Raw genomic sequence first — 13,534 nt, forward strand, 5'->3', positions numbered from 1 at the left:
GATTTCACTCCATAGCAGATACCAGTTGGTACTTAGGAAAAGCTTTCAAGATATCAATTCTGATCTTGTAGGGCTCCCAGCCAAGGTGGAGAAGGGAAAGATTTATCCTTAGGAAAATAGCCATGTAACTCTAATAAAGGAATGAATAAACATGGCTACATATATGTATAAATGATTTGATATCCAAGAGTTTTGCAGATGAATAAATAGCATCAGAATTTAGTTAGAAGAGCATATTCAAAAACATGAGTCAATAAAAGAGTCTGGCATGTTCTAAAATGGAAATCATGAAATCCTAAGTGGTGACTCTTTGGAAAGCCATTATCAATATGCTGTCCTCATTATGTACTATGGGTATTTACACAAGAAAGGGAACACATTACATGAGACTGCCCCTCTTTTTGACCCACTCCCCTTACCACACCTCCACTGTTTGCAAAATCCCCTGTTCTCTTAAGGTTTTCAAAGATCTGATCTTCTCTGCCAGCCATTTCAGTGTGCCTTCCATTGGCTATGATATTCAGATAAATCAAAATAGGTCAGTTGAACTCATATCTGTTCAACTAGTAGTTCCCCGAAGGAGAGGAAAAGGATAACATGCACATTCTTTTGTTGGCTCTAAATTGTGGTTCTGCTATGCCACATACTGGATGGCCCTAGGACAAGTTGTTTATATTCTTTAAGCCTCTATTTTCTCACCTTGAAAAGGAAAAAGAAATAACAGTACCTACTTCATAGTGTAGTTATGAATATTAAAGGAAATAATGTACACAGCCACCTAGAGGAGTTTTTGGAACATAAAAAACACTATGTGTTAGGTACTGTGGAATAACTACATTTAGCTCCTCAGTGTAATTTCCCATAATTCATACTCCTCAAATAAGGAATTTAGCACTCAATACATATGATGTCACTTTCCACCTTTATTTTTCTTGCTTCCTTTTAGTTTAAGGTATTCCCTGCCCCTTTTTATCTGCAACTTTCCTGCTATTCCTTCAAGGCCTTGTCTTGTCTTACTAGATGGAACTACTCAGAAGTCATTGTTTTCTTCTCTGTGAAGGTTATGACTCTTTTACTACACTTAACACAGCCTGTGTTTCATGCTTTCTTGCACAATTGTCTGACTTTCACATTGAATTTAGAGTTCTTTGAGGTCTGGAACTAGGTCAGTCATTATGTCCCTAAAGTCTAGCGCAAGAGGTAAGAAGTTGATAAAAGTCACTCATTTGTTCATTTTATTTATCCATTTATGTTTTCACAAATTATCAATGAATATAATAAAATGTCAATGATTGCTATATACCTCTTACCCACAAACCACATGCTGTTTTACAGCTTTTGGATGTTGACCTTCTTAGAGTGGAAGCATTGTGTAGTACAGTGTTGATATCAGACTCCTCCACATGTTGGTGTTTAATATTGGAAAAGTCATTTAAATTCTCTTCATATTAGTATCCTCACCTCTTTCTAGTGATAATGATACTTACCTAATATAAGGTTGGTTAATGCATGTATGGAATCTGCATGCAGCAAGCTCTTGAGTGAGGGGAGATATTACTATCTGTTCATTATCAAGGAGTTACTGATATAGATCTACTAAAAAAGAGTATTTAAAACCCAGATCTAATTATAATTCTAGAGTTTTATATCTCTATCTTAATCATAGCATATTTTATTATTACTAGAGGCCTGGTGCACGGAATTCGTGCGTGGGGATGTGTGTGTGTGTCCCTCAGCCCAGTCTGCACCCTCTCCAATCTGGGACCCCTTGAGGGATGTCCAACTGCCCATTTAGCCCTATCCCACTGAGGACTGCTGGATCCCAACCGCTTGCCTGCCTGCCTAATTGCCCCTAACTGCGTCTGCCTGCCAGCCTCATCACCCCCGAACCATGCCTCTGCCAACCTGGTCACCCCTAACTGTCCTCCCCTGCTGGCCTGGTCCCCCCCAACTGCCCTCCCCTGCAGGCCTGGTCCCTCCCAACTCCCCTCCCCTACAGGCCTGGGTACCTCCCAAACTGCCCTTCACTGCAGGCCTGAGTCCCCCTCAACTGTCCTCCCCTGCAGGCGTGGTTGCCCCCAACTGCCCTCCTCTGCTGGCCTGGTCACCCCTAACTGCCCTCCCCTGCTGGCCTGATCGCCCCCAACTGCATTCCTCTGCTGGCCATCTTATGGTGGCCATCTTGTGTCCACAAGAGGGTGACCATCTTTCACCACATGGGGGTGGCCATCTTGTGTGTTGTAGTGATGGTCAATTTGCATATTACATCTTTATTATATAGGATTTGGGTTTAAACAATAAAATGTCCAGATTTTTTCTTGGTAACCCAGCAGGAAGTTCCCAAAGATGATTTCAAAACTGCTACATGCAGTAGGCTCCTTAATCAAAACATCTGTATGAGATATTCTGCTCCCAGTATTTCAGGTTAAAAACTTAGATTCATGGACTTGAAGTCACACAACACTCAGCAGCTAGTCATATTTCAACCCATTTTCCCCAGTGATTTTATTCTAGTCTCTTTCCATGGCTTTCATGTATGAAATGTATATTAAGCAGAATGAATATGAGTTGAAAAACCCTTAGAACTTGGTTTATGTAATAATACATTGGTAATAAGTTTGGGGCTGTAATGCACTTTCCCAATTTAAAGTATTTGGTGATAACATTGTACGAACATAAGGTTTTGTATTCTTGCAAAAGAAATCAGTCACACTTTATTCAGCAATTTATGTGAAAGAAATTAAACTTTACCAGAATCTTGTAGGTAGCTATAGTCATAGCCCAGGTCTCTGGATGGAATAAAGAAATCACCATTTCTGTAGAGGGGTATAAAAGGAACCATGTAGGACTCCCGGTTATGTCCAATGGGTGCGTTGGTTGCTGGATAAACTTCTTGAAGAGGATGGTACCTTCGGAGCCACTGCTCAAAGATACTGCAGAGGAAAGGATTATTCAGACTCATAAACATATCATTTATAAAGGAAATATTTGGATTTCTTAAAGTAAAATAACAAGACATATCTTAAAATCCCAAGACATGGAAAGATGCCAAAGATATTTTTCATTTTTTGGAAGTATTCTGTAAAGTACCAGTTCATGCTGTCAGGCCCTGATGAAACTCATTCATTTGAAAGAAATATTAGAGAAAACTTTGAAACAGGAATTTTTTTAGAAGATAAATGAAACTTACATGACAAGTTTAGATCCTTCAGAATGCTGCAGAACAAGGGTAATTATTGGTTGAGTGACAATTGAGTCATAGTTATAAATTAAATATGTTCCCGTGTCAAAGAAAATTAGCCCAAAGAAAGTATGTACAAAACTAAATTGAAATTCATAATGGAATTATTAATTATTGGTCATTTTTTTGGTCACGGTGGGGACCTTTCATTATTTCAACCTTCTTGTTATGCTTGGTGATGTATATGCTTAATGAATCTTGGAGGAGAAAAAGCTCATCTCCCATGAGAGGCTAAAAATACTTACTTGGTTTCCCAACTCCTCCTAAGCTAGAGTTTGACCACATGATCAATAATCAGCCAATAAGACATACCCATCCAAGACTTTAAAACAACACATACTGACACAAAGAAGCAAGGACTATTGAAAAACAGTTGAGTAGTGGTCAGTGGCCATTGCAATAACAACATCCAGTTTTTAGGGTCAGCAAGGCCAGAGGTACCAGGAAAGTTACTTACTGTCCAGGGGTACCCTTTGTTCTCTAGTATCATTTTGGCAGATGACTTGGCTGCTGCCCTCCTCCCTTATTCCCACCTGTTTTTAAACCTGCTTCTCCATGATTTCTTGACCTATCCAATATCCTCTCAGCAAAGTCTTTTCCTGTTTAAATCAGAGAAGTTAGTTATTCTTGCATTCAATTAAAAACTCTGGAGCAATAGCTAAAATATTAAGAGACCACAAAGGTCCAGTAAGAATGAAGTAGAAGCTGAAGCTCTAGCAGAATTTACAGTGGGTCATTAGTAGTGTGACAAGGAGAATGCCTTTGGATTATCAGGCTATGTAACACGGAAGGAAGAACACTAGATATAGAGTCAGAGAACTCCCAAGAGTCATAGCTCTGTGGTTTAAGAACTGTATGACTTTAAGCAAATCACTGAAACTCATGGAGACTTAACCTTCTCATCCTTAAAATCAAAGTAATAATATTTGTCCTATCCATTTCCAAAGGGATTATTCGAAGTGATGGTTTTTATGAAAGTGAAAAATAAGTAAGCTGTTTTTACTTAGTCTAAAGTAGGAAGTAAAAGGCTAGTACATGATCACAGGGTGGAGTCTTTTAAGAAGGTGATGCTTTGAAACAGGAATTTAAAAAATTTTCAAAAACACCCACACATACATTTTGAACAGTTTGAAAGACAATAAAGAAGGGAAGAAGGAGGCCAGACAGCAAGAGTGGTGATCATTTTTCTGTGATGGAAACACTTACATTTGCATAGGGAATCTGGACTTCAAATGCTAGCTCTGGTAAAGTTGATTTTTAATTGTGAATTAACTGAGGTATCCGCAGGCCACAGATAGACACTGAAAATATCAATTGCTCCCTAAATTGCTCAATTATTAAATACGTTGACTGAGTACCTACCATATATCAAGTTTTGGAGAAACATGAAACTGTAAAAACCTGAGTTTTATTGGTTGTGACAAGGGAAACTTGTAAAATTACTTAACCTGTTTTACTTTCCTTTTCTGCATATTCAAAATGAGAATAATATTTATGACATGAAGGTATTCTGAGGATTAATTAAAATAACCTAGGATACATGACTGAGTGCTTGACAAATGGTGAGCAAAACGCATCATCCCAACCCCCTTCTTTCTCCTCCTCATTACTAATGTTATACTGGAGATCTTTCCAATTGGTGAGAGACATGAGACATGCTATAAAAGAGATGCTAAAGCCATGTATATATGAGCTGGATGTTTAACAATGGTTATTATTTTGCTAGACAGAAATGTGAAAGGAGAGGATTCAAGAAGATTAGTTGTTCTATGTGTGCCTCCATTACCTCCAGTAATTAGAAACTGGCTTAACAAATAAACCCCCAATTCTGTTCAAGTCCTAAAATGTTATGAATTAGTCTTTTTTAACTTCTACATTGTTCTATTCACAAGCATTATTTATCTATTATACAGGGTTGGGCAAAAGTAGGTTTATAGTTGTGAGTATACGAAACACAGAAGTTAGTCTTGTATTATTATTTATTCACTATTGTATTATTTTTCATATGAACAGCTATAAACCTACTTTTGCCCCATCCTATATACAGTTCAAAGAAATAGAAACAAGCAAAAAAGAGAACAACAAAAAATTACATTTGGGATTGGAAGATGGTGACCGGCAGGAAGGTAGGGAGGGAGAGAGTGTGAGAGAGTGAGAGAACCATAGAGGAGAGTGTAGACGTGTGTGGTATGTGTGTGTGTGTGAGCTAGAGACAGTTAGATTCTGCAGGTCCTCCAAGGGGCTGCCAAACCGGGCAATCTTAGACGGCGGAGCCCCTCGCACAAAGTGGACACTTCTGGGCGGCCAGTGCGGACACAGAGACCACGCCATCTTGAGAAACAGAGCTGCTTGAGGCTAGGATCCTGGCCTCAGCACCACCTAGTCATGTCTCAGACGCAAACCAGGACCCTGCAGCCACTGGGGACAGAGAACTGCGACCACAGCTTCAGACCAACAGACAACAAGAATCCAGACTTCCCGGCCGCAGATTTTTGTGAGTCAAAGAGCCTATCCCCCTCCTCACAGGATGCAGATAGTGCCATACAACTAATAGACCCGCCCCTCGCTCAGGCCGCAGCACCCCTATGGGAATTTGAGTTTGGGAGTGCGCTCACAGACCGCAGCGCTGCTATGGGAATTTGAGCCTGCGCACACACACAGACTGGAATCTGCTCCACACAATGCCATCGGGTGACCAAACCCGAAGCCCATGAAGGGCAGCAGTGCCACCTGACTTTGATTCTGGGCAAGCACACATGGAAGTCTGTTTTCCGCAGCACAGGCATGCCACAATGCTACTGTGCAACCCAGTCCCCTATGGTGACCGGGACCCAGATTCTCACAGCAAGAAGCAGCACTGAGCACCACTGACTTGACTCTGTTTCTTAACATGTGCACCTGGGATCCCTGACTCACAGTGCATTCGCACTAAGAGCCAGTGACTCCAATTCTTGGTGCATGCACACACAGGGACCCTGATTCTCAGCGAGAAGCCACATGAGGCAACAGAGACTCTGATACTCGATTCTTGGTGCAGACACAGGGAAATTCTGATTCCTGGCATGCGCTAGGGGGCTCATTTTCGGCACACACAATAGCGCAGTGCAGGCAGGTCCATGATTCTAGGTGCACAAACGAGACCACACTGAACACTGGTAACACTGACCCTGTGCGAGCCTGGTTCCCACCAACCCATGGCAGCCACACGTCCTAGTGTTGGAGCACTTCAGTGACACTCGGGTAGTGCGAAGCTCCCACAGCACACAACCCAGGTCCATGCAACTCAAAGTTTGAACCTTCTGGTGATAGTCAGAATGGGGAGATGACACAATCCCCAGAGGAAAGAAAATGAGGAGTCGCCAAGAAAGGAAATTAGTGAAATTGAAGCATGCAACATGACCGAAAAAGAGTTCAGAGTAATGTTCGTGGAATTCATACATCAGATGGATGAGAAAATCAACAACCTATGCAAGAATCAGGAAGAAATGAAAAGTGATATAGCTACAATCAAAAACACCATGGAAAGTTTCAACAGTAGACTAGAAGAAGCAGAGGACCAAATTAGTGAGTTAGACGATCAGGTACAGAAACAAGCCCAATCTGAACAGCAACTGGAGAAAAAAATTAAAAAGCAGGAGGAAAGCCTAAGGGAGCTTTGAGACAACATGAAACAAAGTAACATACATATAATAGGGCTGCCAGAAGGACAAGAAGAGCAGTAAGGATTAGAAAATCTATTTGAAGAAATAATGACAGAAAACTTCCCGGATATGGGGAAGAAAAAAGTTACACAAGTACAGAGAGTCCCAAGCAGGACCAATCCCAAAAGACCCACACCAAGACACGTCATAACTTCAATGGCAAATATTAACGACAAAGAGAGAATCTTAAAGGCGTCAAGAGAGAGACATAGGGTTACCTACAAAGGATCCCCCATCAGATTATCAAATGATTTCTCAATAGAAACACATCAAGCTAGAAGGGAATGGAAGGAGGTATACAAAGTGTTGCAAAGCAAAGGACTGAATCCAAGAATACTCTATCCAGCAAGACAATCAATCAAAATTGAAGGGAAAATCAGGAGCTTCGCAGACAAAAAAAAGGCTAAGGGAGTTTATCACCACCAAACCAGCACTGCAAAAAATGCTAGAGGGAATACTGTAAAAAGAAATAAAAAGGTAAGAAGGAACACAGACACAAAAATAGATATGACTGCAAATAAATACCTTTCAGTAATAACTTTAAATGTAAATGGGCTAAATGCTCCAATCAAAAGACATCAAGTGGTTGAATGGTTAAAAAAAAAAACGACCCATATATATGCTGTCTACAAGAGACCCACCTCAGAACAAGGGACTCACACAGATTGAAAGTGAAGGGATGGAAAATCTTTCAGGCAAATGGAAATGAAAAAAAAAAAGCTGGGGTAGCAATACTTATATCTGACAAAATAGACCTCAAAGTGAAGGCCATAAGGAAGGCCACATCATAATACTAAAGGGGTTGATACAACAAGAGGATATAACCCTGATAAACATATATGCACCCAACGCAGGAGCACCCAAATACATAACAAAACTCCTGGAAGATATCAAGGGAGAGATCGACAACAATACAATCATAGTAGGGGACTTTAATACACCACTGACATCACTGGATAAATCCTCTAGACAAAAAATTAGCAAAGACACAGCAATCCTCAATGACTCACTACATAAGATGGACTTAACTGACATCTTCAGAACATTGCATCCCAAAGCCATGGAATATACGTTCTTCTGAAGTGCACATGGGACATTTTCAAAAATAGAGCACATATTGGGTCACAAGCAAAGTCTCCCCAAATTCAAGAAGATTGAAATCATACCAGCATCTTCTCAGACCACAATGACATAAAATTAGAAATAAACCTCAATAAAAACAATCCAAAAATCTCAAACACTTGGAAGCTGAGTAGCATGCTATTAAATAATGACTGGGTTACCAATGAGATCAAAGAAGAAATTAAAAGCATCCTGGAAAATAATGACAACAAAAACACAACAATCCAAAATCTATGGGACACAATGAAAGCAGTTCTGAGAGGGAAGTTCATAGCTCTACAGGCCTACCTCAAAAAGCAAGAAAAAATGGTAGTAAATCATATAACTCTACAACTCAAAGAATTAGAAAGAGAGCAACAAGAAAAGCCCAGAGTGAGCAGAAGGAAAGAGATAATAAAGATCAGAGCAGAAATAAATGACATAGAGACCAAAAAAACAACAACAATACAAAAGACCAATGAAACCAAGAGCTGGTTATTTGAAAGGATAAACAAGATTGATGAACCTCTAGCCAGGCTCACCAAGAAGCAAAGAGAGAGGACTCAAATAAACAAAATCAGAAATGAGAGAGGCAAAATAACAACAGACCCCACAGAAATACAAAGAATCATTAAAAAATACTATGAACAACTCTGTGTCAACAAACTGGACAACCTGGAGGAAACGGACATATTCCTAGAAAAATACAACCTTCCAAAACTCAATAAGGAAGATTCTAAAAAATCTCAATAGGCCGATAACTATGGATGAAATTGAAGCAGTCATCAAAAAACTCAAACAAAAGCCCGGGGCCAGATGGCTTCACAGGGCTTCACAGGGGAGTTATACCAAATATTCAAGGAAGAACTAAAACCTATCCTCCTCAGACTATTCCAAAAATTCAAGAGGAAGGAACACTTCCAAGCTCATTCTATGAAGCCAGAATCACCCTAATACCAAAACCAGATAAAGACAACACAATGAAAGAGAATTATAGGCCAATATCCCTCAGGAACATAGATGCCAAAATCCTCAACAAAATCCTAGCAAATCGGATCCAACAATACATCAGAAAGATCATACACCATGACCAAGTAGGATTTATCCTGGGGATGCAAGGATGGTACAATATCCACAAATCAATAAATGTGATACATCACATAAACAAATTGAGAGATAAAAATCACATAATCATTTCAATTGACACAGAAAAAGCATTTGACAAAATCCAACACCCCTTCTTGATAAAAACTCTCAGCAAGGTGGGAATAGAAGGATCATACCTCAACATAATAAAAGCCATATATGACAAACCCACAGCTAACATCATACTCAATGGACAAAAACTAAAACCATTTCCCCTAAGAACAGGAATAAGACAGGGATACCCACTCTCACCACTCCTGTTCAACATAGTACTGGAAGTACTAGCCATTGCGATCAGACAAGAAGAAGAAATAAAAGGCATCCAAACTGGGAAAGAAGAAGTAAAACTGTCCTTATTTGCAGATGACATGATATTGTGCATAGAAAACCCTAAAGACTCCATCAAAAAATTATTAGACTTAATAAATGAATTCGGCAATGTAGCAGGATACAAAATTAATGCCAAGAAATCTATGGCATTTCTATACACCATTAATTAACTTATAGAAAGAGAGACTAAAAAAGCAATCCCATTTACCACCGCACCAAAAAAATTAAGATACCTAGGAATAAACTTAACTAAGGAGATAAAAGAACTATACGCGGAAAACTACACAACACTGAAAAAAGAGATAGAGGAAGACATAAACAGATGGAAGAACATACCGTGTTCATGGATTGGTAGAATCAACATCATCAAAATGTCCATACTACCCAAAGCAATCTACAGATTCAATGCAATCCCCATTAAAATACCAACGGCATATTTCACAGACCTAGAATGAACTTTCCAAAAATTCATCTGGAACAAAAAAAGACCCCTAATAGCCACAGCAATCCTGAGAAAGAAGAACAAAGTAGGTGGGATCGCAATACCAGATATCAAGCTGTACTACAAAGCCACTGTTCTTAAAACAGCCTGGTACTGGCACAAGAACAGACATATATAGATCAATGGAATAGAATAGAGAACCCAGAAATCGACCCAAACCACTATGCTCAATTAATATTTGACAAAGGAGGCATGAACATACAATGGAGTCAAGACAATCTCTTCAACAAGTGGTGTTGGGAAAATTGGACAGATACATGCAAAAAAATGAAACTAGACCACCACCTTACACCATACACAAAAATAAACTCAAAATGGATATAGGACTTAAACATAAGACGGGAAACCATAAAAATACTAGAGGAATCCGCAGGCAGCGAAATCTCAGACATATGCTGAAGGAACTTCTTCACTGACACTGCCCCTAGGGCAATGGAAACTAAAGAGAAAATAAACAAATGGGACTACATCAAAATAAAAAGCTTTTGCACAGCAAAAGAAGCCATCAACAAAACAACAAGAAACCCCACTGCATGGGAGAACATATTTGCCAATGTCATCACTGATAAGGGTTTAATTTCCAGCATTTACAGGGAACTCATACAACTTAACAAAAGGAAGATAAACAATCCAATCAAAAAATGGGCAAAGGACCTAAATAGACACTTTTTGAAGGAGGACAGAAGGAAGCCAAGAGAGATATGAAAACATGCTCAAAGTCACTAATTATCCAAGAGATGCAAATCAAAACAACAATGCGGTATCATCTCACACCTGTCAGAATGGCTATCATCAACAAATCAACAAATGACAAATGTTGGCGAGGATGCAGAGAAAAAGGAACCCTTGTGCACTGCTGGTGGGAATGCAGAATGTTGTAGCCACTGTGGAGAACAGTATGGAGTTTCCTCAAAAAATTAAAAATTGAACTCCCATTTGACCCAGTGATCCCACTTCTAGGTATATATCCCAAGAAACTAGAAACACCAATCAGAAAGGATATATGCACCCCTATGTTCATAGCAGCACGATTTACCATATCTAAGATGTGGAAACAGCCTAAGTGCCCATCAGCAGATGAGTGGATTAAAAAACTGTGGTACATCTACACAATGGAATACTACGCTGCAGTGAAAAAGGAGTTCTTACCATTTGCAACAGCATGGATGGAACTGGAGAGCATTATGCTAAGTGAAATAAGCCAGTCAGAGAAAGATAAATACCACATGATCTCAATCATTTGTGGAATATAATGAACAACATAAACTAATGAACAGGGATAGATCCAGAGACAGAGAAGCATCGATCAGACTGTCAAACCTCAGAGGGAAGATAGGGGAGGGTGGGGGAAAGGAGGAGAGATCAACCAAAGGACTTGTATGCGTGAATATAAGCCTAACCAATGGACACGAACACCAGGGGGGTGAGGGCATGAGTGGCGTGGGTGTTGGGGGTAATGGAGGGATGAGGACACATATGTAATACCTTAATCAATAAAGAAATTTAAAAAAAATTACATTTAATTGCTCCGTATTTTGTTATATCTAGTTTTAAAACTATGTATATATAACATTATATATATTTTAACAAAAATAATTATACTATAGATAATGTTGTACAAGGCATTTTATTTGTACTAAACAGTGTTTAATAAATGTTTACCGGTATTCAAGTGGTAATAAATCTAGGAAGGAGGTTCTCTGATAATTAATCTTTCCCCCACCCCTATTAAACTGACTGATTTAGGAACAGCCCAATATACAATGAGCTAATAGACAAGGGCTCAAGGCAAAAATTGTGCCTTTTGTCAATTGAGAAAAATGACTACTATAGTTCAATTTATAAATCTCGCTTCTGCCAAGAAATAAAAAATTCTTTACCTAGATAAGACAAGGACATCAATTCTTAGCACCAAAAGGTTTAATGGATGAAATCATTAATGTGCTCACCCACCTTATCAACCTTTTAAAATGAAGATATTAATCTTGATTAAATTCTTCATTGGTGGTTCTCATCATCGGTTAATTTCATCGAACCATGTCTAAAGTGGCTCACTTTGGAATACTAATGTTTAACTTGGATAATCACACTGCCATTTTGGGGGGGAAATATCCTCTTACCAAAGATTCATTTAAACTAGGGAGACCTCATTTAGTCTCCAGACTCTGGGAAAGTCTTTGATGGTATGTTAAATCAAGATTTGAAGAATAAGTATTTAGAGAAATGGTAGAGGTGTTCCAGAAGACTAGAATATATTTTGCAAAGGGCTTTTGATGAGAGGCACATAATAAGTTCAAGAAACTAAAAAATGACCATTATGTCGTTGGAGAGTAAGGAGAGAATCAGTCAAAATGAGGCTACAGAGAATAATAGGACCCGAATCATGAAGGGTAGCGGATGCTACATGAGAAATATTTGTAGTTTTTCCTAAGAGTAGTAGGAAGCCACTGTTTGTATCTGGGGTGGTGGGTATTAACATATACAGATCATAATTTTTAAAAATATATATTTTTATTGATTTCAGAGAGAAAGGGAGAGGGAGAGGGAGGTAGAAACATCAATGATGAGAGAGAATCATTGATCGGCTGCCTTCTGCACACCCCCCACTGGGGATTGAACCTGCACCTCAGGCACGTGCCCTTGACCAGAATCAAACCCGGGACCCTTCAGTCCTCAGGCCATCGCTCTATCCACTGAGCCAAACCATCTAGGGCACAGATCATAATTTTTAAAAGATTACACAGATTGCATTGTGGAGAAGGGGCTGATGGGCACTAATAGTTGATGTGCATGGAATGAGGAAACCAGTGAGAATACTGTGTTTAGGCAAAGAGATGATGTGTGGCTATCCAAGCAGTACAGCTGAAGGAGGAGCTGTTCCAGAAGACTCCATGTTTTCTGGCTTATGTTGTGAGAAAAAATATTTTTATTTCCAAAGATGTAGCTCACTGGAGAAGTGGTGAGGAAGGGATGTTAACATCCTGAGTGTTGATGTGCTGTGCTTGAAAAATTCCAGTGATGATGTCAGGTGGGCAGCTGGATATTTGGGTCTGGATTTCAAAGCAAGATTTACTCTGGAAATATAAATTGAGACCCCATCAGCCTGTGGTAAATAAGTGAAGCTATGAGCGCAGAAAGACAATAAAAATGTAAGAAAATATGGGGTTATTTTTCTCAGATGTCATCTTTCTGAAAAGCCAAGGTAGGTGAAGTGATAATCACATTGTCTTTGAAAACTACACCTAGGGATGCCCCCAGAAATCCTGGCAAAATTCTAGTTACTCAAAACATACTGAGTGGATTCCTATCTTTTCACTTCTTTTCCATTATTTGTTTCATCCCTATAGCGCTAGTTTTGAAACATTTATCCATTGGACCAAACCTTAATTAATAAATGACAATAAGTATCTTCATTTAAACTTAGAGAACTCCTTCAAAGCCTCTCAATTTAAAGAAATCTACTCATGTAGAATGGGGATGGAACTATTTATTTTAACATAGTTATGAGAACCA

General features: G+C 39.2%; 1 protein-coding gene across 1 annotated transcript in view; it reads right to left on the reverse strand.

Annotated features, from left to right (window-relative positions):
- Positions 1–13,534, reverse strand: part of TYR (tyrosinase) — a gene marked incomplete at its 3' end in the record, with an annotated part of 76,547 nt that overhangs the window by 3,929 nt on the left and 59,084 nt on the right. Inside the window, exon 4 of the mRNA XM_080640834.1 lies at positions 2,752–2,933. Coding sequence (XP_080496960.1) covers positions 2,752–2,933 — 182 coding nt within the window. The remainder of the gene's footprint in view (positions 1–2,751; positions 2,934–13,534) is intronic.

This window comes from Plecotus auritus, assembly GCF_963455305.1.
Source record: "Plecotus auritus genome assembly, chromosome: 9".
Lineage (NCBI taxonomy): Eukaryota > Metazoa > Chordata > Mammalia > Chiroptera > Vespertilionidae > Plecotus > Plecotus auritus.